This window comes from Copadichromis virginalis, linkage group LG19 (assembly GCF_057382275.1).
Source record: "Copadichromis virginalis isolate Kocher_CV1m ecotype Utaka linkage group LG19, C_Virginalis_male_GT1.1, whole genome shotgun sequence".
Lineage (NCBI taxonomy): Eukaryota > Metazoa > Chordata > Actinopteri > Cichliformes > Cichlidae > Copadichromis > Copadichromis virginalis.
Genome location: NC_140636.1, coordinates 13,218,728 through 13,244,458, shown reverse-complemented (window position 1 = coordinate 13,244,458; position 25,731 = coordinate 13,218,728). Strand labels below are relative to the sequence as shown.

The 25,731-nt window shown below is 46.0% G+C and overlaps 3 protein-coding genes across 10 annotated transcripts in view; 2 read left to right on the top strand and 1 right to left on the bottom strand.

The window, feature by feature from the left end:
• Positions 1-205: 205 nt before the first annotated feature.
• timm9 (translocase of inner mitochondrial membrane 9 homolog) lies at positions 206-5,724 on the bottom strand. Of its 3 annotated transcripts, XM_085441941.1 has the most exons (5): positions 5,511-5,724; positions 5,089-5,363; positions 4,802-4,850; positions 743-838; positions 206-661 (listed from the first exon to the last, which is right to left on the bottom strand). In XM_085441941.1, exons 3-5 carry the CDS (start codon positions 4,838-4,840, stop codon positions 527-529), a joined length of 270 nt encoding a protein of 89 aa, XP_085298067.1. In that variant the 5' UTR covers positions 4,841-4,850; positions 5,089-5,363; positions 5,511-5,724; the 3' UTR covers positions 206-526. The 3 variants fall into 3 exon arrangements, with proteins under 3 accessions (XP_085298067.1, XP_085298068.1, XP_085298069.1); XM_085441942.1 differs by lacking the exon at positions 5,511-5,724 and having other exon boundaries at positions 5,089-5,369; XM_085441943.1 differs by lacking the exons at positions 5,089-5,363; positions 5,511-5,724 and adding an exon at positions 4,933-5,078.
• Positions 5,725-5,977: 253 nt separating this feature from the next.
• The window catches only part of kiaa0586 (KIAA0586 ortholog), a 34,037-nt gene continuing 14,283 nt past the window's right edge, over positions 5,978-25,731 (top strand). For all 6 annotated transcript variants that reach the window (XM_085441934.1, XM_085441935.1, XM_085441937.1 and 3 more), the window contains exons 1-7: positions 5,978-6,578; positions 12,690-12,759; positions 12,836-13,067; positions 13,221-13,291; positions 13,424-13,508; positions 13,682-13,772; positions 15,770-15,881. In XM_085441934.1, the coding sequence (XP_085298060.1) occupies positions 6,254-6,578; positions 12,690-12,759; positions 12,836-13,067; positions 13,221-13,291; positions 13,424-13,508; positions 13,682-13,772; positions 15,770-15,881 (986 nt within the window). In that variant the 5' untranslated portion in view covers positions 5,978-6,253. The remainder of the gene's footprint in view (positions 6,579-12,689; positions 12,760-12,835; positions 13,068-13,220; positions 13,292-13,423; positions 13,509-13,681; positions 13,773-15,769; positions 15,882-25,731) is intronic.
• On the top strand, positions 18,225-23,306 carry irf2bpl (interferon regulatory factor 2 binding protein-like). The gene has a single exon (XM_085441940.1). It carries the CDS (start codon positions 18,327-18,329, stop codon positions 20,238-20,240), a length of 1,914 nt encoding a protein of 637 aa, XP_085298066.1. The 5' UTR covers positions 18,225-18,326; the 3' UTR covers positions 20,241-23,306.

The window sequence follows — 25,731 nt, the reverse complement described above, 5'->3', positions numbered from 1 at the left end:
TGCTGCAGAAACACTTCAGTACTAAAAGCAGGTTAATCAGTAACTTTCAGGACATAACGAGCTCTCCAGCCGGAGCAGTTGAATCATGTGAAACGCTGCAGCTGGTCTGAACGTTTCTCAGGACTGTGTGATCTGCAGCAGAGCCAGACTGAGGCCGGATGCAGTAAAGCACTTCCTAACAGGGATGAAAACATCCACACATTCCTGATGTCGGATTATTTTTATTTCCAGACATGAAAAATGAGGTCAGCTCATCATCATCATCACCACATCGGTCGGTCGTTGTGTTAAATAAAATGACAAATGTGCACATTAAATGAATATTCTGCATGTTAATAAAGAATCTGAAACTACATTTCCCATGATGCACAGAACAGCCGACTAACCCTGCAGATAGAATCTGAGGGGGCGGAGCTTCAGGTCAGAAACTACAACAAAACGTCCTCACGCGCAGCTTCAGAGTCTGTTTTTACAGCGCCGGAGGATCTGCTGGACCAGCACGGCCCGGCCTGGCCCAGGTTCAGGGTCAGCGCGGCTGTCCCAGCAGGCCAGCTTTAGCCGCCAGAGCCTCGTTCTGCTGGATGTGATACTCCTGGAAACGCATGGAGATCCTCTGAGTCATCTTCAGGTACTTCTGCAGGCACGACTCGGAGCAGCTCGACTGAAACACAAACGGCTGTGAGGATTTTATCCAGATGTTCCTTCACCTACATGTTTCCGTCATCCAATCATCTTTTTTTACCTCCTCGGGCTTCACGTCTCTTGTGGTGAAGTCTCGGACGCAGTCCATGAAGCAGTTCTCCGTCACCTTGTTGTACGTCCCCAGAAACTCCTTAAACTGAACACAGGAAACAGACACGGCTCAGAAAACGGCTGCAGAGCAGCAACTCAGCAAAACAATCTGAGAGACGACCGAGAAGGATCCGAGGTTCAGGTCTGGGAAGAAATTTCCTCAAACAGGTTTTAACCTCCGTCCTCTCGCTGCTTCAGGCACGCTCAGTTTTAAAAATAAAAAAAAATATGATTCAACTACAGGTGGAGCTCATAAGTAGAACCGTTAGTGCAATTTCTGGCATTAGATTTACATTTGTGCTGGAGAGCTGCTCCTTTTGTTCACTAAAGCACATTTGTGAAGGAATATAAAAAAAAAAAGAAAAGTCTACTGCTCTGAAAAAGTAAATGTTCAGCGAAGTGCAGCACAGAAGCTTCCGTTCATAAAACAGTATTACAAAGAATAGTGTATTTGTCATAAATAAGCCCTTCAATATTCTTTTTCAAAAACTTTTAACCATTTTGTTTTTTTATTTTCTTCTGTTTTCATTTCCTGAAGTTTCACCTTTTTCCATTCATTTACCTCCCTTTTTACAAACTTGCTTTTCATTTCAGATATTCATTTCTTAACTATAATTTTTCATAATGCCATATAATATTTTCTAGTTTCATTTGATTTATTTTTATTTAATTTATTTTCATTTATAAATGGTAAATGGCCTGTATTTGTATAGCACTTTACACTACATTCAGTCATCCATCCATTCACACACTGGTGATAACAAGCTACATTGTAGCCACAGCTGCACTGGGGCGCACTGACAGAAGCGAAATGAACAAATTCCTTGATCAGGAAGGCTGGCTCTGTGGTCGGCATGAAGCTGGACACTCTGGTGACAGTGGCAAAGAAAAGGACACTAAAAAACAAAACAAAAAACTGCTGGACATTATGGACAATGCTGGGCATCCTCTGCACACGGCCATAAACAACCAGAAGAGTCTGTTCAGTGACAGGTTGCTTCTCCCAAAGACAAGCACCAACAGACTTAAAAACTCCTTTGTCCCACACGCCATCAAACTGTTTAACTCCTCTCTGGAGGACAAAGGAGGGGGGAACAACTAAGCTGTAGTGCCTCTTCACTTCACTGTGCAATACCTTTTGTGCAATACTTTTTGTTAATAGTCAGCGGTGCAATAGACCTCAATACTTGAAATGTGCAATTCACTTGTATTTTTTATTTGTATTCCTATTGTTGCGAGATCGATCAACTTTAGACCAGACAACAAACGACGGAGACTCCGGAAAAGTGCAATCAAACGATGAGTTTTATTATCACAGGAGAACAACCAACCATCAGCATACAGAATGTGTTGCTCTGACAAAAATACAATGGGTTTTGGTTTTATAGGATAAAATATCACACCTACGTCAATACAGTTCAAAAATACCTGGTGACAGACAGACAAAAGTTCAACTCGTACAAACAAGGGTTCATCACATATACTTTTAATAACTATAAACTGACATATAACTTCTCTTTTCTACATTACTTGCCTTTTAAGGTAATAACTTCAGGTCTTAGCGTTTCTGAGAGCTAATAATGGACCCTTGTCATTAATCCCTAAGTAGAGTACTTTTGCAGCCAGTCTCAAACTGAAGTAGAAGACGCTTAGGCCTTCACTCAAACCTGCTACTAGATTAATATGTGTATTGTAAGCATGCATGCAATTAACCTGCTATGTTCTCATCTCCCCTCAGCATGTATCATCTGGACACTCTCACCAGTGAAGCTTAAAACCTTCTAGAATGGAACATCAACTCTTAACCAAGCACATTTATGCATTGTGTATAAAATGAACTCAACCTGTAAAAATAGAAAGGTCAATGTGATGACAGACATATTCAATGCAATTTTATAAACCCTGCAGGAAATATTACTGATAACTGATACTGTAAAACATGTTATTAATACATTCTTCATAAGGCAGATTATATGGTAGCAATAAAAGAATCTCTGAATCCCAACACTATTTATACGAAGGGGATAAATAGGAATACAAATAAAAAATACAAGTGAATTGCACATTTCAAGTATTGAGGTCTATTGCATATATATATTATTCTGCTCACGCTCTGTAACTTCTGTCGGTGCTGTGCCGAGGGATTAATAAGGTTTTATCTTATCTTAAATACTTTATCTTTGAAGTTACTTTTATCATACGTTCTAATTTACGTGCTTAATTTTTACTTTAAAAACATTTCATGATCCTATCTCTCAATTATACGGTTTCATTTATTTATTATTTATGTGCATTGCTTTTAGCTACTCTTTAAAGGAATTTTTCATTTCTAAATTAAAACTAATTACTTTCTTGTCCCCTCATGTATTGGTCCCAATAAGCTGGCACAGTGTTCTGGCATTGACGGTATTTGAGTTTGTTTTGATTGATTCTGTTTTTATCTATTTATTTTTACCTACGGGTCTGTCGCTCTCTCCTTTTTTGTCCCTCACAGGCCTCCTTGCTGTATATCTGTGAAGGTTCTCAGTCATCCAGGTCATCGTAGTCTAAGGAGTACTCATTCGAGAAGCTAACCCAGAACTGAAGAAGCTTCTCAGACGAGAGGTGAAATGTAGTGATGGGTAGATGAGGCCTCGTGAAGCGTTTCAGCACATTCCCCAAACTGTATCGACACTGCGTCGGCACAGTTTTGCTCCATACTGACACCTGCTGGACCTTAAATATCATTACAGGCAACTTACTTGAGACTCACAACAGACACTGATTCAATGACCTAGTCATACTTGTACACTGTAAGGTATTGTACTTTCCATGGAATCATTTTATATCTTCTATATTACAAATATTGTAGACATCTTTAAAATATATTATGAATGACATTATGTGAAAATTAAAATGAAAGTATTGTGAATGTAACATTACCCATTTAAATGTATTTGACTCAGAGTTTATTATAAATTTCTATTCAGAAAAATAGGTTTATCCAATGTTTTAGCATTCAGTCTATTGCGTTTTTTTGTTTTTGTTTTTTTTAAAACACACCATTTCCCCAGCTTTGGAAAACTCACAGGAACAGATACAGCTGGGGTAAACAAAAACTGTAAAGCCAGGTGGAAAAGGTTCTGATAAGATGTCTTCCTATTCCCTCAGTACGTTACACTCTCTCTCCACAATACTAAGGGGTTGGCAGTCCTTTATAATAAAATTCAGGACTGCCTGGTCCAGAGCAGTCTTCCTAGATGCTTGATTTGAAAATAATAAAACACATTAATTAAAAAAAAAATGATGATAAAGATGTTTAGTGTCTATATAGGCCTACCAGTGTTCATTCTCGGTGTGTTTGTCTCCTCATTTTCATGTTTGGCTCTGTAATGCCTAAACACTGAGGATGTGCTTTTGTTTGTGTAAGAAAGCTCCGCAGAACAGATGCAACATTTATCCTGCATCAAATGAAATAAATAATTTAAACTTCAAGTCACATTGCTGTTTTTCCTGTTCTGATAGATTACACTGAAACAAAGACAGACAAACTTATTTGCAGTTAAAAGATCAAAATGATCCCACACAGCAGAAACATTTCTTTTTCTTTCGGGCTCCATTTTGATGTGTTTTGTTTTTTAGTCTTTGCGAGAGTAATTTTGTGTTTTTTGGTGGCGACTCATTCCATTGGCAAATGCGGTACCTTTTAAACACGGTTTGGCGCGTTGGCAATGAGCGATACAGCAGCTGTATCGATCACGTGACTTTTTCTTAAAGCGACGCACGCACCGATACAGGCATCGCTAGCTTGATACATGCGTCGGTGTTGCTAGACCCATCACTAGTGAAATGTCTTCCAGCAACCTAAAGAAGTCCAGACGCTTTTCTTTCCAAGCCCCTTCGACTCCTTGCTGTATAGTTCAGTGCGGGCTTTCTATGGACCCTGGAGGCCACAGTAACCGGACTTTGTGCCTCTGAATTCTGAGCCTCTTTTTTCAGAGTCGACATGAAAACTCTTGGGGTCACTTACCTGTTTGATCTGGTCGAACTCGGACACCTGGACCGCCATGATTCGGACTCTGTGGGAGGGGAAACAGGGAGACAATTAGCAGTAATGCTAACACACCAGACTCCATTCATAAATCCTCCATTTTAGCTCACTTCGTGGTCCGCCTCTTTTAAAGCTCCTCCGGCGCTCACGTGTTATTCTTTCAATGTGACTTTACAGGTGTACCGTTCAGCTTAGGTTGGCTGGTTTAGTAACGCTTCAGATAGCAGAGGTTACCCGGGCTTTAGTGACATGATGAACAAACCTACCTGATAAAACAGCACTTTAAACGGACTGCTGCTGCTAACGGCTAGCCCGGTTAGCGCCGTGTTCCCGCCCTGTGATGAGGGTCCCTCTGTTCTCCTGGGGATGTTCTTCTTCAGCCTCCCAAGCAGCAGCGCTCAGTTTCCCTTTACAGCAGAAGGAGGACAGTTTTTATTCCACCTGAGCTCCGAGCTGCCTGAGGGGAACCTCCGAGTGACGGACTGAAGGACGCATGCGCACAGAGGAGCAGATCCTCTCCGATATTTTTGCGACTTTTCATCTAAATTAAAAAGAAAAAAACCACATGAGGCTTACATTAAGCTTAACATTCAGCTATTAATTAATAATTTTAAACTCAAAACACAAATAAAAATGTACATTTGAGAGAAAAATGTGACGAATGTTCAGGTCAGAAACCGAAACTTACCGAAGAGCAACAAAAGTTCTGTGACTGGTGTTCCGTCCTCCAAATATAATCGCATTAAACTAAATCTAAACTTCATCAGTAAGTCCTTCTATAAAGGCAAACCATCTTCAATCATAATTTCTCCTGAACCAGTCCAACTTTACAGGGTCGTTTCAAACACATTTCAGAAAAACATAGAGTTCTCGCAAGCAGTAAAATGCACTCTGACAAAGAAGCTGTTTTCACAACTGCAGCTTCCAGAACGAGTGAGACGAGTGTTTCAAGTATTTATGAATGAATTCGTTTGAATACATTTTTTCAGTCATTTTCGCACTCATTGATTTTTCTATGATAGAGGTGTACTGTCCAGTTTTCGGCTAATAAATAAAATTTTAATTTGCTGTGTTTACTTTGTTTCTCAATGCCGTTTGTTCTTCTTCGTGTTTTGATTTTGAAGCGGAGTTTTTTCAGCATCCTGTCTGGAGCGGAAGCCGGAAGTTCGGTTGTTTGTTGTCAGCAACAGTTGCTGTGTTTGAACATTTTCTTTTTTCTGTCGTACTTTCTGTGGGGGTTTTTCCTGGCGTCTCGTTGGGGTGTAAATTATTTTAACTCTCTCCTCGCCCCCCGCGACGCTGACCGCCGCCTTCCTTTACCCGGCCAGCGGCGGGTTTTAGAGCCGGAGCGGGAAGTCTGGACGAAGTTAGCTTCCATGCTAACAGTGCAGCTTTAAATAAGCTTTATTAACACTGTAGGTAAACAGCGTCATGTCTTCTCCGGCTGCACTCAGTCCGGATCAGTCCTCCTGCAGCTCAGACACCGGGGACGTTTTAATCCGCTCCACACGAGTCCTCCACCCGGACCGGACCGGTCCCGGAGGCGGACCGGGACCTGGATCCGTCCAGATAACCGTCCGAAAACTGCGGGACTTTCGTCCTCCTACTCTGACCGAACTGAGACAGAATAAGCAGCGGCGGCGGAGTCCCAGACAGAACCCGGATATCGCTGCTTCACATCGGTCAGCAGCGTACTTAAAGCCCCGTAAGATCTCCGGAGGAGGAGACGGAAAACTCGCTGAGGCGATGGACACAGGTGGGGGGGTAATATAATACCTGGCAGATGTGTTCATTATTTTAAAACGTGCCCAGACTGAAGGTGTGTCCGTGCATCAGGGTGTGGGGGAGTTTGTGAGGGTCATGGAAGAAATCCAGAAACTTTGGATAAAGTCATAGCTGCTCACGTGACTCACAGCTGCGTGGAGCTGTGCCGTTCACTTTAGCTCAGGGTGAGGTTTAAAAGCCAGCAGCACAGAGAAACACTGAGGTAGGAGTAGGGTTAGTTCACTAAAACTAGCTGTGTCGGCACATTTCAGTTCACTAAAGTAAAAATTCTTAGTTGTAGTCTTTTAAATAACAATTAAAAACTCAAACTGAAATGAACGTGGAAAATAAAATAGGATAAAAATATAGTGTAAATCTTTGTTGGTTTGAAATAATTCTGGGACATCGTGACTGACGAGATTTTAATGGACATCTTTGAGGCTGAGGATCGCTGTTCAGTGTCATAGATCGTGCCTGTGACACACACCCTCTATACAGCAATACAGGTCACAATAACGTTCAAAAACAAAACTAATAACTCTGCTACACCTAAAGCCATTAAACCAGACGGTCCTTTAAAAGCAGTGAAGATCGCATTTCAGCCAACAATCAGCAGCCTCGCGTTACAGATACGTCTCTAGACGTTAGACCAGGGCCCTATTTCAGGAAGCCGGTTTAGTGCAAACTCTGAGTAAGTATACCCTGAGTTAACGAAAACTCTGGGTTTTCGGTTTCACAAAGCAAGTTTAGATTAATTCTGAGTGAGTCACTATGACGACACACTCCGTGAAGCTAACCTGCCCCCTAGCAGGTTTACTTCAACTAACCCTGACTTTCTCCGCCGGAAACCTGACTGTAGGAAGTGTCAGACATGGTAAATGGTAAATGGCCTGCATTTGTATAGCGCTTTTCTAGTCCCTAAGGACCCCAAAGCGCTTCACACTACATTCAGTCATTCACCCATTCACACACAGGCGATGGCAAGCTACATTGTAGCCACAGCTGCCCTGGGGCGCACTGACAGAGGCGAGGCTGGCGGACACTGGCGCCACCGGGCCCTCTGACCACCACCAGTAGGCAAACACGGGGTTAGTATCTTGCCCAAGGATATTTGGCTGGGATTGAACCACCGACCTTCTGATTAGTGGCTGACCTGCTCTGCCACCTGAGCTACAGCCACCCAGGATGTTATTCCTGGGTGTTATTCCTGGGTGGCGTGCCCCTTCCTTGAAGAGCCAGTAGATGTTGAAGCCCAAATTCTCCGCAGAGCTCTCCGCCCGGAGAGAGTGATTAGAGCACGTTTGGACATTTTATCATTTCCTGATGATTTCCTGTGTGAACGTTACCGTTTTTCAGCACAATCTATAATTTATTTGAATAACATCCTCAGGCCTAATATTGCTCATGTGACACATCGCGGACATCCTCTCAGTTCTGTACATATTATTTGTATTGCACTTCGGTTTTTTGCAAACGGGAGCTTTCTGTATAATATTGGAGACGCTGAGCACGTTTCCAAGGCTACCGTCTGTCGGGCAGTCAGGAATGTTACAGTTGCACTGAAACGTCTCCTGTACTCGTTTGTGGTTTTCCCCGGTCATAGACCCACAAGATTTATCAAAGAGGGATTCCACAAAATTGCAGGTATCAGGATGAAGAACACTTAATTCATGATGTGGTGATACTTGAACTACTACTTAAATTTTACATTTATTCTCACGGTTCCCAGGTGTGATTGGCTGTACAGATGGCACTCACATTCCAATCATTGCTCCTTCAGTAAATGAAGGAGACTATGTGAACAGGAAGTCTTTCCACAGCATTAATGTACAGGTACATAGTTCCCTGTAGCATTTCAAACTAACAAATTATTTCATTATAGTAATGGATGCTAATTTGTGTTCTCTGCACTGTGAAGATCATATGTGATGCTGCCAACATTATCACAAATGTGGAAGCCAACTGCTCAGCCTCTGTGAGTGGTGGTGGTGGAGGACCCCCACCTGTTTTTCGGGCCTCCGCTTTTTTTCTGTTGGCTATAACGGGTCACATTTGAGCATACAGAGTAAGCAAATATGTACTTGTAATGTGCTCAGATAATTTCAATAAGTGCTTACAGAGGGGAAATTAATGTAGCCTCTAACTGCAATTGATTTACATCGGACAAACAGACCAAGCACTATGGCCCATGATACAATTACACCTTACCTGTTTGGACTATATTTTTATATTTCATTTTTACTTGCTGCCAGGAACGTTTGGGGCCTGTTGGGTTGCACCTGCGCTCACATCACGTCACAAAATAAAATGTATAAAATAAAAAATAATAAAATAACGTGTAAAATGGGTGGAAATCCCTAGATCAATGTTTAAATTAACACTCACGCATTGACTCTGTCGGCTATGTTTTGCCATGCATGCTCCCTTTCTTTTGCAGCTGAGGCTGTGTTACTTTTTTCCCGCAAAATTGGCATGTTATCGGCATATGCTGCCATCAGAATTTCGGCCTCAAGCGATGTAAAATACATTGACCGCGCCTTCTTTCCCTCCGTCTCCATGGTGACTCGCTTAATCTGTGCTCCACTAATCAGGGCTTTATGTATCCTCGTGCGCGTGCTTAACTTGGGGTTAAAGCAACTCCACGTTGACTGAACTAATTGTTATCAGCCTTTCTGAAACCGAATATTCCGAGTTGGACAGTTCGGGGTTACTCAACCCTGAGTATCGTTTTTCACTCTGTTTTCTAAACCGGCTTCCTGAAATAGGGCCCAGGGGTCCGTTCTTCGTACCTCGCTAAGTAAGTTAGCTGGATTTGATTGTTGACGATTTCGCTGATCTTGGATCGTTCGGTTCTCCGAAGCTCATCCGGGACTTGCTGTCATAGCAACAGATCCGTAAGCGTAAACCTGCTTGGGAGCAGGCTTACTTTATGTAAACAGGATTAGATCGCGGCCACTCAGGTATGTCCGCTTCATTTATACGAAAGCAACAGCGATATTCCACCACTGTTTCACCATAAATAAATAACATCAATGTAACTAAAGATAATGCAGTATTTGATTCTTTTATTGATTCCATACAGATACATACTAGAGATGGACCGATCCGATATTACGTATCGGTATCGGTCCGATACTGACCTAAATTACTGGATCGGATATCGGAGAAAAATAAAAAATGTAATCCGATCCATTAAATATCACGAAAGCACCTCACAAAACTTGCAACACGCCGTAACTCACCTCAGAACGTTAGCACGTCGGAGCAGTATGCATCACGTGATAGAGCGGCTGTGGCATGCGGGACCTGTCCTGGTCTGGATAGCATTTGGAGCTTCGCTAGCAACCCGGCATTTCATCTCCGACAAAGTTATCCCCGAGAGAAGTAAAGCAAGTGTGTAAGTCCATCTCTGAATGTTTGTAAAGCATTCCTGCGTTAAGCTTAACAAGCGACTGCCTCTCGCTCTCCGGCTGCTACTTCAATCGTGAAACTGCTTAATGATCAGCTGATCGGCTTTTCTGTCGCGAGTCCCTCTGTCTTGTTTGTTTTTGGCCCACTTTGCACCAGAAAGAGGAAACCAGCGGCTGAACAACAGCAGCACGTTTAAGCTTGATAAGCTGTTGTAAGAATTTATTTAATATTACTTTCTACTCGAGGATCTTTTTCTACGTAGCTGACGCTGGTAACTGTGCAGGGGCGGATCTAGCAAAGTTTAGCCAGGGGGGCCGATAGGGCATTAACAGGGAAAAGGGGGCACAAAGACATACTTTTCTTTCTTATTCTCATGTAAAATGTCTAGCTTTTAATAAATAATTATCTGACACCCAAAGTTTTAATTTGATGTAAAATGAATAGAAGTCAATTACTGTATATAGTGACTATTAAGTCTAATATATATATACCCTAGTAAGCTATAGTACTTTTTACTTTGGGAAGGTACCATCTGTGCAGTCTGCAATTTTGTTGAAGAAAGATGTTGAATCTATTTAATATTTCTTGAAAAATTATTGATTTCTGTGCATTTTTTTCACACTGCATCAAATTAAGGTTGATTACGTCGATTAAGCATCATGAGGTGGAGCGTGAGGGGTGGTTCCCTATTTTTTATTTATTTATTTTTGTTGTTGCTGGGAGTTGGAACCCTATTAGTTAGGTTGCTTAATATTTACGCTAAGTACTCTTTAAAATACCAGAATAGGGAGGATGGTGTAGGTTTAAGTTTATTAGATTGATCAGTATTGCTGAACTATGAAATATTTTTTTGTATACAGGTATAACAGAATAGCTTTAGTGTAGTTGTTGTTTTAAACTTGAGTATGAACTTGCAGACTTGCAAAATGCAGCAAGATATTTAAAAAACAGTTTTGTTGATTAAAAAACACTATATCGGATTCATATCGGTATCGGCAGATATCCAAATTTATGATATCGGTATCGGAGATAAAAAAGTGGTATCGTGCCATCTCTAATACATACAGGTCATTTCCTAAAAAAAGGGAAATGTACTATTAATCATTCTATTTCATGTATTTGATTGTTTCAGATGTAATTCATATTTTAGAGTAGTAATAGTAAATTACTTCGTGTAATCAAGCTGAGAGACCACGGCTATAAAAGCGAAGGTGGATTTGGGAAGTCTGTCGCAGCCATGTCCTGTCCGTATACGCGAGCCACCCATTGCGGAAGGTGCAAGATTGATAAGGAGAGTCCTCAGAATTCAGCGTATATTGCGGGACAGACAGGATCCTTTAGCTCAGCGCGACAGTGTGCTCATTGAGAGATATCGATTTTCCCGTGAGGGTATTATTTACTTAACCAACTTGTTGACGAGGGGGTGCAGGACCACCACCTGTCTTTTTTTGCTCTGCCCTTTTCTTGGTTGCTGTTATAAACAAACAAACAGATTATTTCAGGGTCTCTTTTCAAGAGACTAAAAGCAATATAAGTGATAAATATTACCATTCTGTGGAATATTCTTATATTTCACTTTACTTGTTCCCATGTTCTAGTGGGTCCTGTCGTGGCTCTAATGTGAAAGAGGATATAATGTAATATAATAAATTTACCCTACCGCCTACTGGTGTTGGCCAGAGGGGCCGATGGCGCGATATGGCAGCCTCGCTTCTGTCAGTCTGTCCCAGGGCAGCTGTGGCTACAACCGTAGCTGCCTCCACCAGTGTGTGAATGTGAGAGTGAATGAATAGTGGCATTGTAAAGCGCTTTGGGTGCCTTGAAAAGCGCTATGTAAATCCAATCCATTATTATTATTATTATTAAATTACTTACGAGTTTGATTTGTCAGCAACTTTCTGCCAGCCCTCTCTCCTTGCTTTTGCAGCCTTTGCAGTGTTCTCTTGCGTTTTAATTAAACTCTGAAACTCCTGAAATCCCTCAATCAAGGGTTCTTGCTCTGCTGCCGAAAAATACTGAGCGCGCTCCTTCGACATTTTCGCCGACCAATCAGAGGGTTGCCGATCAATGTTTCTACTATCGATGCGTAGCCCCTGTTAAGCCACCCAGTGATCTCACATTACTTCATCCAGCTATACTAATCATCAACAACAGGTGTGTTCGGAGAACCGGAATAGCGAGCTCAAAGTTGGCGCGATGATTTGATCTTGGATGTGTCATTTGATCTTGGATGTAGTAAGCGAGGTACGAAGAACGGACCCCAGGGGTGGGCAATCTCAGTCCACGAGGGCCGGTGTCCCTGCAGGTTTTAGATGTGTCCTCGAACCAACACAGCTGATTTAAATGGCTAAATTAGCTCCTCAACATGTCCTGAAGTTCTCCAGAGGCCTGGTAACGAACTAATCATGTGATTCAGGTGTGTTGACCCAAGGTGAGATCTAAAACCTGCAGGGACACCGGCCCTCGTGGACTGAGATTGTCCACCCCTGCGTTAGACAGAATTTCTTCACACATGATCGTAAAAAGATCAAAATTCATATTTTTTGTATTTTAGTTTGACTCGGTGTGAGAGTGAGCCTCCGAGACTCTCACACTTCTCACCATAATTAATCAATTCAATTTGAGTCGTAAAACGTTCTGTGTTTATCTTTAATCATCACAATACTGACTCCACCTCTGCTTGCATCATCAGGTGACGACGTCCTTACGTCACGGTTTGCATCTGGGGGTCGAGGAGTCGTGCTGGCGGCTTTGAAGCAGCGGTGAGTGAAACGTGTTTCCTCAGACTTGCTACAGGTTGCTCATAAAAACACATCTCATCTTATCTGTGATGCTCAGCTCTCACAGCGCCCCCCGCAGGAGGGAGGTCAAAGTTCACTTCTTGGACCCGATGCCGCTCCACTCTGCGGGAAACCCCCCGGACGCCCCTGCTCTGAGCTCCCGGGATGCAGCGAAGGATGCTGGGGTCCAGATGGAGACGCCGCTGTCCTCTGGTGACCTGGGAGATGCCAGTAGCACTGCCGCCGCCGCTGCCACTGCAGCTTTGGCAGCTGCTGCTCCTCTCTTCAAGGTGAGTACAGCTGATAGATCGATTCAGCCCGTACACATGTTTATTTCTGCTTTTTCCACATGTGAGTCTCTGGGACTGACTCACTGCTGCCTCTGCTGGACATCAGAGGAACTGCAGCTAATGTTTAGCACCTCTGTTTGTGTTTGTTTACAGGCTCAGTCTGATATGGAGGCTCGAGTGGCTCAGCTGGCTGACGGCATCCAGAAGCTGCTGCAAGCTGACAGGTAAACTGTGTGCACCTGTCGCCTCGTTATGCTGAAAACAAAAACAATAAGAGAAAAATAATTCTGTGTTATAAAAAGTCACTTTAAATGAAGTGGAGATGTGACATCACTGTGACATCACCGTGTCATCAGGGAGGGTGGGGACAGAGGGCGGAGCATGAGCCAGCAGACACTGCAGCACCTGGAGATGCTGCAGTGCCAGCAGGTGCAGCTGCAGGTGAGTACAGGAACACCTTTAATGATGTCACCGTGCTGAACAATAGCAGCAGGGCGTGTCAGACGTGTTATCCAATCAAAGAAAATGTAAAACCTGGGAATTGTAGGAATAAAGATGCGACGCCTCCTGCGTCTCTTTCTAAACTTTCATTGGCACTTCTCTCCTCCAATCAGAGCCAGCTGCTGGAATCAGCCCTCAGGATAGCGAGCGGCCATGCTTCAGACCCGCCGACGCACCTGCAGGTCACACACCTGGATGCTGCAGGTAAGCACACAGCAGTTTGTGTTGGTCAGCATGAGGTGCGTCCTGTGAGTCCTGACATCAGCTCAGTGGGTCAGCCTGGAGCTTACACATATCGGTACAGGGGAGGTCACAGGAAGGTGGAGTTTGCAGTGTGCTACTACTCAGAAACATGGACAGGTGTACCAACAGCAGAGCAGTTTGCATGTTTGTGCTGTGTACTGTTCCGACCCACACATGACATTTTGAATTATTTAGCAAACAATAGATTATAAATATCAACCTGTTTGTCTGCCTGATAAACACCTGAAACATAATTGTTTCAAAAACCCTGTAAAAAAATAAAATCATTTTCTTTTTTCATCCAGTAACTGAAAAATCTTCCAATATTTTTTTCATTTTATGGCTGATTTAAAAACACATTGTTTGGACTTAAAGTGCAGAAATACAGAGAATTTTTTGAGGTCTTAAAATGATAAAAATGTTATTTGTTTGTGTATAACAAACAATGATAAACAAATAACTAAGTTTTGGACTGTCAGTCCCGAGGTGTAATGAGGAACGTGAACCAGCAGGTGGCAGCTGTGTGTGTGTGTGTGTGTGTGTGTGTGTGTGTGTGTGTGTGTCAGTACTGCAGGCAATCCGGTTGTTCAGTGATGACGCGACGAATCCTACTTCGGGGTCTAAAGTAGTCTGCGTTTAACCTAATTTTAAACATTACTATAATCATGTTTTATGTTACATAAAATTGATTAGTGGATCACTTAACAAAAAGGCTATGAAAACTAGTACTATTTGTAGTAATTACAAATTATTTGAATGTTTGAAATTCTTTGTATTGCACCCCCTGGCATATGTTAATTTTGTTCTGATTGTATACATGTTCTGTATACTGTTTCTTAATAAAGTTTAATATTTAAAAAAAAAAAAAAAAGTAGTCTGCGTTTAATATGGCTTTTGTGTTGTTAACATGTTTAATGTTATGTATTTTCTTCTATTTAATCTCAAAAAGCTCCTAAAACAGTCAGTAATCACTGTTGACCTCCCTCGGCTTTTATTACCACTAATCATTTATTTAAGCTCAGTTTTTAAAACCTTAGGATGTAGCTACAGCCCAGCCCATGCAGCAGTATATGAATGACTAACCTCGTATTGTGGATGGATTATCTCAGTTGTTCTCCTGGCTGAAGTTTGGTCCTTTTACAGCATCCTGCCATGCGATTACATTTGTTCCTGACCACCGAGAACACTCACGTTAACTTTTATCGAGTGGAAAACAAGTTAGCTTGTTTATATTATGCTAACATAGCTGTGTCGCTAGCGGTCATGTAGCACATCATTATATACCAGCTAGCCCAGCAGTAACCTTACAAACGTCACTGCTGTTTAGTTTTCTGTCTTCATTTATGCTGGAAGTGATAGCAGAGCTGTACGTTTTAATTTTTTTCTAAAACCCCGCAGTCAGGACATGCTATATTGTATTTAGATAGAAGCTAGCAGGGAGTTAGCTCGTTAGCTTCTAACTCCGTTAAATGTCAGAAATTCCGTTTTCATGGATGCCTGGATGTTAAACTCAATTGTTACACCTGGTAGAGCAGAACGCTGATCATTTTATTAAAGATGAAAGACTTTAGACAGTTTTTCAACTCTCAGTAATGCCATAGTGATCGTTTGATATATGGACCTGCAGCGGAGTTTAGACCCAGACACGGCTAGTGACGTCAGACTGAACAATCGGATGGAGACAGTTGTCATGGTAACCAGAGTGTTTGTAGATGCTGAATTTAGATGTGTGTGTGTGTGTGTGTGTGTGTGTGTGTGTGTGTGTGTGTATGTGTGTGTGTGTGCACATCTGTCGAGGCAAATATCGCAGAATTCATGTCTGAAATTCTGAAATATGCTTTCAACATCTTCATGAGATCCACCTGGAAAATCCTTGTACACCTTTCCAGGCCTGGAAAACATTGAAACTTCATGGATGATTAACCTCCGTCTCTGATTTGTCTTCTTCTTCACTGCAGCAGCAAACAGCCTCGGCGCCCAGCCACCGAGCTCCTTGCCAAATGTAGCTGTCCCTCCTGCCCCAGTTACCATGGAAACGCATCGCCTTGACCAATGGGCAGATCAAACCAGGTGAAGGGGGGTGGGGGGAGGATGTTTTTGTGGGTTTGATGGAGGCGGTTTTGTTAAACAGAGACTGAGAGACACAGACAGGAAACAGGCTCAGGGTTCAGGTGCACTCCTGACACACCTGGAAAAGCTTGAACCTGCTTATTAAACAGCCACCAATCAACACGCTCAGAAGGACTCTTGGTTTTTGTGGTTGTTCTCATTTATGTGACGCGTTCAGTGAGCACACATGGAGATCTGAAGGGATGCAGGGCCCGCACAAAAACAAATCTTTATTACGTTTTTCGTGTGTTTATTTAAGAAAGAAAAATAAAGATGTTTGATTATTCGCACAGATCTACGTGAACCGAATAATCAGCTGAAGCTGAAAATGGAGGCAAATAAAATCCTGTAAGTCACAAACTGACTCCAAGCTGGATTCAGATGTGCACAGAACTGGTTTGACTGCCGGGCTCTACACGGGCTTTCTCCTGGTTTAAAGAAGCCTTCAGAGGTGTCGACACACATTACTATCAGTGATCTGCATGTGGTCACCGTTTGGTCTGAGTCAGTTAAACCCACCTATGAAAAAACAAGCCAGTGATTTTCCTGCAGTGGAAGAGCAGAGTGAAGCCCTCGTGTGTTTTAGAGACAAAGGTTAGATTAGTTCCTGTGCAGTGATGCTTCAGCTAAAGCGATGAAAGGTCATGTGAGAGCATGTGGAGGTGCTGATTGGTCTGCTCGGTCAGTCGGAGTGCTGTGTGAAGACTGGAGCAGGTGGAGACATAAAGGAGCCTGGGAGCGTCTGAATGCTACAGCAGGTCTGCGTCGCTGCATTTGCATAATCATTCATAGTGTGTGTGTGGGGGGTGGGGGGGGGGGGGTGCTACAGTTGATCCTGTATTCTGCAGCTTCTCCTCGCACGTTTCCATGGCAACGCCAGCAGTATCCATGAGAGGCACGCAGATGCTTTTGTGTGTTTATGGAGATGGCACTAAGCCAAAGCCGCCACCCACTGCTGATAACTGAAAAACCGCAATATTCCCAGAATGCACCAGTGTAGTGCATATTTTCATAACTCACCTGTGTAAACTCTGTCAAGGCAAGGTTGCATATCAGGGGCGTGGCCTTTTTGACTGACAGGTGGGTGTAGCTGCTAGCTCGTGCTAACTGGACTGTGGACGTGTTTGTGTTGCTGTGAGGTTTCTGTACAAACAGACGTCTTTTATTGTTATGAATGAGCAGGTGACTGTGACAGCCAAGGCCAAACTGCAGCCAAGTCCCTCTGTGAGTTACAGGCTGTGAGGTAACCCCATCCTGTTTGTGCACACTCTGCTTGAAACTAGTGTAGTTTTTATTTTTCCGCCTGTTTGATGAACTGCGTGCGGACAGCTCCACAGAGACTCATTGCTCAGTGATGTGATTGCTGTCTGCAGCAGAGCTGAAGCTGCTGTGTGGAGAATCGGGATATTTTCCACAGTCAGACGTGCTCTGAGCACTGAGAGGCTCGGGTCAGAGAGCTGCCCATCACGTCACATCATGTCTGACTGCACGGCACCTCGATCAGGAGACACACGAGGGGAAGGAAAGAGGCAAACAAACCTCTCCTATTGGTCAGTTCTTTGCTTTAATCTAAAGAGATTTACAGTATACCACAGTAATCCTTTGCTGATTACCGTAGTATACTGCATGTGTTACACATCACAAGACTCATTTTTACTTATCGCTTATTTATTTAACTGTGCTGCACAGCTACACTGAGGGTTCAAACAAGAGCATAAATTAACTTTACTGAGCTCTGAAGACAGAAACCAAAGAAACATCAGAGCAGCGAGGGCGATCGAGGCTCAGTGCATACTGAGAGAGAGAGGAGGGGTGGGTTGGAGCAGAGAGGTAAAACCTGCCTAGCAACACGGATGCCTCTGCAGCCCAAACCCCCAGGGTCCACCTGTAATATTCCACCTTAAACTGCTGTGAGGTGATGAAACACCTATGCTGTTGTTTCCTCTGAGGAGGGGGGGGGTTGATCTCAGAGTTTCTTCTCATGGCAGCAGACCCCCACCCTCAAAAGCCAAAGACTGGTAAAAGGAGCAGGAGTTATTTAAAGAAACAAGCCGTGATACTTTTATGATGACTCGTGAACAGCCCCACAAACTACAGACAAAAATATGATGGGGGGGGAGGCCTCAGCCCTCCCGCTGTGTGCCCCCTCCGGACCCGTGTGTGCTGGGGTCAGACCCGTGAACCCCGGCAGCTGGAGTGCTGCAGGTGGAGCGGGCTTCTTCTTTACCTGGATGTGACAAATACAGGATGAAGAGGAGGAGGTGGGGGTGACACAGATGGGGGAAGAACGAGGGCAACAAGTGAGATCACGGAGGGGGAGGGACGGTGACGTCAGCTACTCCACCAGGTGGCATTGTGTGAGAGGGGGTAACAATCTGAATTCCTCCGCTTCCCCGGGAGTGATGCATGCAGGGAAAAAAAGGCAGAGCTCCCTCCTCCTCCCTCCTCCATCTCTGCAGCAGCACACGGAGCTACAGCAGCAGGAGGAAGAGGAGGAGGAACAATAAGCTCAGAGGAGGCTCCGCAGTCCGGCGGCGTGTCGCAGTTTTAGCGGGAGCTGGTGAAGCGGCTGCCCGGAGGAGGAGGCAGGGGGCCGGCAGAGGGAACATGTCCTCCCCGCAGGTGTCCCGCCGGCAGTCGTGCTACCTGTGCGACCTGCCGCGCATGCCTTGGGCCATGATCTGGGACTTCACGGAGCCCGTGTGCCGCGGATGCGTCAACTATGAGGGCGCGGACCGGATCGAGTTCGTCATCGAGACTGCCCGCCACCTGAAGCGCGCTCACGGCTTCCAGGAGGCCCGCGGCGCCGCGGGAGCGCCCCCGCAGCAGCAGCCCGGGGCGACGAAGAGCCAGGCGGCCATACTAAGCGGCAAAGAGCCGCCGAACCACCACCACCACCCGGCGGATGGTGCAGCCAAGCCCCAGCATCCCGGGACGGACCGCTACTCGCTGGGACGCTTCGACTACGGCGGCAGGCCGCCCACCGGGCTCGGAGGACCGAACGGCTTCAAGGACGACGGCCCGCCGGAGCTGAACCGCCAGAGCCCGAACTCCCGCGGCAGGACCCCCGCCGGACCGCCGTCCGCCGCCGTGCCACCCAGCCTGCTGCCGCAGACGGGCCGGGCCGAGCCCGGGGCGAAGCGGCCCGCCTCGGTTTCCGCCGCCGACCCGGACCGGGAGCTGAAGGAGAAGCAGCGCAACGCGGAGGTGCTGGCAGAGTTGAGCGACAGCCTGCGGAGCCGCCAGGAAGAGTGGGCGGGTCGGCCGAAGGCCGTGCGCGACACGCTGCTTGCGCTCACCGGAAGCACGCCCTTCGACGTCCGCTTCAAGAAGGACCACGCGCTGTTGGGCCGCGTGTTCGCCTTCGACGCCGCGTCGAAGCCCGGCGCGGAGCATGAGCTGAAGCTGTTCATCGAGTACCCGAGCGGCTCCGGGACGGTGTTCTCCAGCGCCTCGGGGGTGGCCAAGCAGATGTACCAGGACTGCATGAAAGACTTCGGGCGCGGGCTGTCGTCCGGCTTTAAGTACCTGGAGTACGAGAAGAAGCCGGGCTCCGGGGACTGGCGGCTGCTCGGGGACCTGCTGCCGGAGCCGCTGCGCTTCTTTCGGGAGCCGCTGTCCGTAGAGCTGCTACCGCAGCCGCACGCCGACGGCGGCTTCCCGCTGCCGCCAGGACGGGCGGGGGGCTCCCGGCCCGGGCTGAGGAAGAGGAAGGCCTCCCCGGAGCCGGACTCTGCGGACGAGCAGCAGCGGCAGCAGTGGCTCGGGGGCCCGGGCGAGGCCCTCAAGACCCCCCCGGAATCCGCCACCGCCCCGCCGCAGAACGGACAGTCCCCCATGGCCGCGCTCATGTCAGTGGCGGACGCGCTCGGTAACGCGCACTCGCCCGGCAAGGACAGAGACTCCGCCGCGCACTCCAGGCACGCGGCCGGCAGCCCGGCGTCCCCGGCCTCAGCCTCCGGCCAAAGGCGCCTCTCCTCCCGCAACGGGGACCTCGGGCTGCCCGCGCAGGACCAGGTGCACGCGCAGAGCGTGCCCGACTCCCCCGTGGCCAACAGCGGACCGCTATGTTGCACCATCTGCCACGAGCGCCTGGAGGACACTCACTTCGTGCAGTGTCCCTCCGTCCCCGGACACAAGTTCTGCTTCCCCTGCTCCCGGGAGAGCATCAAGGCCCAAGGGGCTTCCGGGGAGGTGTACTGCCCCAGTGGGGACAAGTGCCCGCTAGTCGGTTCCAACGTGCCCTGGGCATTTATGCAGGGGGAGATTTCCACCATCCTGGCTGGAGATGTGAAGGTAAAGAAGGAGAGGGACCCCTGAGGAGGAGGTGCTGGAGCCTCAAGCCCAGACTTTGTTTTTTATATTCCCCTGGATCACAGCCCAGGTCGAGGTACTTCAGCCTGCCCCCCACAGAGATTCGCTCTAACCTAAACTCAGTCAAATATTCAAACCATGAAGAACCGCAAACTGTTTCAGTCGTTTAGAGTCTGGACTGGTGATCACGTGAAAGCTTTTCTGATTTAACACTTTCCACCTTCCTTTGTCATCGTGTCTGTTTTCGATGTGACGGAGGTCAAAGGTTGAGTTTCAACCTGGCGTCAGTAAAATAAATGAGTGTTACTGATCCAAAGCAGCGCTGACACTCTTCAGTTTATACGTCGAGCTGCCTCCAGCTCCGTGTGTGTGCAGTAAGATCATGCATGCTATAGTTTCTGTCCAACACTCAGTCTTCTTTACTGTGAGGCTTAAAATAACCTCAATATTCTGTTAAAATGAGTTCATGTTATTACAGGTGTGTGTGTGTCAGTGTCAGTCATTACACCCATGAGTACAAATGTGTGACCACTGCGCCGGACCGTCAGCCCGTTTCTGCATCTGTAAAGAAAACCTGATAAAAATACGTTGAAGGCTTGAAACGGAGATTATCGTGATGCAGTTTAATAAACGTCTCGGACAAGCAGGCGATTCTTATTTTGAAACAAAGAAATATGTTAAAATTTATAAGAAAAATGTAATCGTCCAAATTATCCAAACTCCGATGTATGACATCAGAGTGATCTTTGGTTCGTCTGGCGTTTAAACTTGTGCGTTTACTTTGTGAATGAGTCGTTTGTGTTTTTGTCTGTTGTTCAGGACGATGTGCTCACAGACTGAAACAGTTTGACTGAAACATGGAACATTACTGATGTTAATCTGTGCCTGTTGTGTGGGTCCAGGTGTCGCTCCCACCGTTGCTCATGTTCGTCTGGAGTTTGGTTAACATACAGTCACAGTTTGTGTCCGAGTCGCCGTCACACTTCTCACAGTGAAACTCACATTAGTTATGTTTGTTTAAAACGGTCGTAAATTCTCCTTGTTTGATAAACGAACCCGTTGACGACCGGGTGGAGAAACGCGAGGGGAGGCGTTGCTCACGTTCAGCGTTTATTACCTTTGACTCTTTCTAATTAACGTCGTGGACATCATCAAGCTCGTGATCTCAGAATGACATCATGCTGTGACTGTTGTGAAGCAAAGGTCTGTTAGCAGCGATGAGACCGGCGGGGAGTTTCAGGGCGTCTTTGTGCACGTTCCCACTGCAGGAAGCGGCCGGTAGGACGCCGTTTCAGGAGGAGAAAGCGCTCACTTACAATCCGTCGCTCCACGTTCCCACTCTGTGGAGCCGCACTCGCCGCAGCTGGAGGGGCTCTTCATGAAGGGTTATTCCAGAAATGCAGCTGAAGCTGTGGAGCACGCTCACAGCAGGTCCATACCTGTGTCAGGCGTCCTCACTGTGAGCGTGCACACCACACACTCGTCTTGAACAGATCGTCACAACGATCGCCACCGTCCGCTGTGAGCTCACAGAGCCTTTGTTAAGTTATTGCTCGTGGTTTTGGTGCCTTTAACGAGGCGTCGCACAAAGATCAGCTCGGTAACGTTCTCGGCGGTAGACCGTCACTCCTGTGGCACGTCGACAGAAGCGGGGGGGGTTGAGCTTAAGATGATTAGACAATAACTGGCTGTGTGCAGACTTGAACTTTAACCTCAGGCTTGTTGGACGTGCGGATGAAACGGGCGTCATGCTGTTTACAGAGCCGCTCCTCGCCTGAAACAGCTGCAGCATCAGTTCACCTCCTCTAACCCAACATGGCTGAGAGGAGGCGCGGCCGTGTTCGCTCGTGACTCTGATCTCTGCAGCAGCTTTGAGACGAGTACAGACTCTGACTCGCTGCAGCCGTGAGCCGTCACCGTTCAGCTGTGCGTGTTTGCTCCTCATAACTCGCTTATAGAAACTTTCTGGGCTTTAAAAAACAAACAAACTTCATAGTTGGATTTGTCCAGCGAATAAATGTTATGTTTCTGTTGCACCTGGATCCACAAAGCAAACGCAAAGATGGAGGTCAGACTGATGAATTCTTCATTTTCAGTCAAGTTAAAACAAGTTAACTCCCAAATGCAGAGAGTTTCTGCTGTGGACAAACTGGTTCCAGTGGTTTGAAGTGAACCAACCAAAAACGCCTCGACTTTGGCCCTGACAGTTGGAAGGTAAAGTCACCTCGAGGAACACATCTGCTGCTCGTTTGCTGGTTTTCTTCTGTTTGAACTGGACAGGAAGTGAGACCCGTGAACACGCTAGCTCTCTGACGGCTGTCGGAGAGACTAAACAGGAAGTTTGTTTCTTCTGCCCGGAAAGCCAACGGTGTCAGCGTATAATTATGCCGACGTTTCACTGCAGATGTAAACGAATAAATCAGCATAAAAACAGACGAGCAGGACGTAGAGTCATGTTTAAACGACCCTTGGAATTGTGTTTCGTTTCTACCTTGTGTCATGATCTAAATGTAAAACAGAAAAAAACCTTTTGTACTTAAACTGTGTCAGATGTTTTGGGACATCAAAGAGGAAACCGTGCACACGCCGTCTTCCCTCCGTCCAGGTTCCAGCCGAGTTTGGAGCAGACAGCTGAACTTATAAATATTCTACATGTGGATGTTTTAGAAAACGTGTTTAACAAAGAAACGAGCGTGTTGTGTTGTCGTGGAGATGAAGGCGTGGTCAGTGCCGTGGTGTTTAGGAGGTTCAGTGTGAGGCAGCCGGTAGTCACTAACACATGCTCCATTTTTACATTAGAAAGTCGTATCTGTAAAGAAAACAACAAAAAAAGCAATTTTTTTTTATTTTTATAGAAATAATTTATTCATATTATCATTTTGAATTTGAATTTAATTTTTCCTTTCTAATATATTTTGTACTGCAATAAGAAGCCCCTCCTCTCTGTTCCTGCCTCACATTAAGGTTCAGCTTGTTTTGTGTTTCTGTTCAGATAAAAATGAAACTAACACATTTGATCTTGTAACGTGCCTTGGAGCTGAGTCGGTTGTAATAAATTCCTTTTCTGTCAAACGTGACGTTTCTTTAATGCCACACTCGACTTTATTTTGAAATTCTGGTGCTGGAATCACTCACGTCCTGTGGCTAAAGGCTTCTTTCAGTAGAAACTGAGTCAGGCTGTGATGGAGCGGCTCACCTGTTTTTCCAGAAGTCCAGCTAAAGTAAGAACACTGGAGCGTCTCACTTATTGATCTTTACGTCTCCAGGAAGTTGTGTTCGGATCAAATCCGGGCCTCTCAGGGAAAACAGCCACATTTCCACCGTTCGCTGTGGAGCTTAAACACAGCACAGGTATTTTCTGAATTTGTCAGCTCCTGAAATCCTGCACTCAGTGTCTTCACATGGACGCTTTTATGTTCTTGTAATTCCAACATTTGTATTTGACAAAGATGCAGATTTGATTGACTTGAAGCCAAGAGCGAAACTTCCTCTGCTGTCTATGCGTTGATGAAGAAACTCGAAATGTTGAGCCTTACTTTTCATTTTACATTCACTTGAACTGTGACCTTTCCTTTGTCACCAAACGTGATCAGCATTGTAATGAAAGCTTGAGGAACTCGTCCATTTTCGGGCTGTGTTGGACTGTTTGGTGGGCCAGATGTGGCCCCCGAGCCACATGTTGGAGTCACAAATGTTAGAAATGATCATGTGAGAAGGAGCCGAGCGGCACCAAAGTGTAACCAGCAGAAACGCAGATCAGCGTGGTTAGCATTCACACAGCGAGCTGCTGCACTGAGCCAAGGGCACCTTAACCATCACTGTCCCCACACACACACACACACACACACACACACACACACACACACCAGGGGTGTTTTTGTTGTTCAAAGAGAAAATCTGCAATGCAGCAAGAAACTACAAGTACAGCGAGTACTGCAGTAATGGTAGTACCGGTACTGCATCAGGAGTTTGTTAACGAGACAGCAAGGACTCTGATTAAAGACACGGCGTCGTATTAAGATCCAGAAACTGCATCTGCTCAGTTCACCTCTGCTGCGCTCTGATTGGCCGCGCAGTGTCTGACAGAGTGTTTTTGTGCGTGCAGCTGCAGCAGCCGAAGCGGCTCAGACAAAGACACAATGCTGCAGGTGTGTGGATTTACAGCAAGCTGCTGTCAAACCTGCAGCTCGTTTCTCGCACTCTGAGAGCGAGTCGGGACATCCACAACATCAGCGGCTGCTCAGAATGTTTTCACATTCTGTGGCTGATCGCGGCGTGTGGGGACGACACGGTTGCCTACAGCTCGAGGGTGTCGCGCTCGCTGTTCTGATCACAGAGGAGGCAGCCTCTCTGCGAGCTATCCTTACTGGATAAAACGTAGATATTGACAAAGTTCACTTGCAGTTGAAAGGTCATAAATTGCAATAACAGGTGATATAGGTGGTTTCATGGGATGTCTGGGGCTCCCTGCCTGAGCTCATTGTTAGAAGCGTCATGTTTATCCTGAACCACAGAAGCATGACAGCATCCGCTCGAAAACTGAAAAGTCTGAAGTCTGGCACAGTGCGGTGAAGAATGCCAGCTTGGATCAGTCTCCATGTTCAGACACGGTTGAGTTAGGCGGAGTGGGCAGAGCCTCCGTCAGTGAGTCGGCGCTCACGTGGGCTGAACGTGCAGAGCTAAATAAAGACATGGAGTCGCAGCGAGGTTTGATTCATCTGTCTGCGCAGCACCGCGGTCGGTTCTCTCCCCCTCCTCTTCGTTCGCTGTAGCCGTGGAGGAGGATGCTGTTGCCATGGTTACCAGCTTCACATTTAAAGACATAATTTATTCAGGAATGTGCAGAGACAAGCGCTGCAGTGATCGGCCGCTCTTTAAACACTGACAGAATCGTAATCGTAGGCGTCAATAACTTCACATTTGTGCCGATAAACAAGCCCCCACCCCTCTCTGCGTGTCACGGCGTTGACTGCATTTAAGACGATGATGTCAGCACTCTTTTTTTTAAACTTTTTTTTTTTAATGTCCATCAGCACTCCCCGCCGGCCCCCCCAACCCCACACACACACCTATGACTGTTTGTGGTGTCGACCCTCCCCCACTGGCCCGCTCAGAAGCCTCCGTCTCGCTGTGTTTTTATGTTGCCCGATTGGTCCACTTCAGCTCGTGCTGCAGATTTCATGCAAACTTGATTTAGCTCCACACCTGCAGCGGATCCATCTGGAGTCGGTGGATCCGTATTTTGGAGTCCGGATGCTAAAACGCTTTATGTGGGCCAGATGTCAGCTATGTCATGATATTTGAACCACATCTGGCCCACCTGACATTTTCCACCTGCTGTGTGTCTATTCCACTTCATGTACCCCACTTGGGTTCAGTCAGCATTCAGCCAGCTGTGTGTGGCAGGTCCACATTTAGCCTGTACGGCAGCAAAGGGGGAGGGGGGTCTACGTCCACAAAGTGTCCCTTTTTGGTCCACATTTAACCATAATGGATT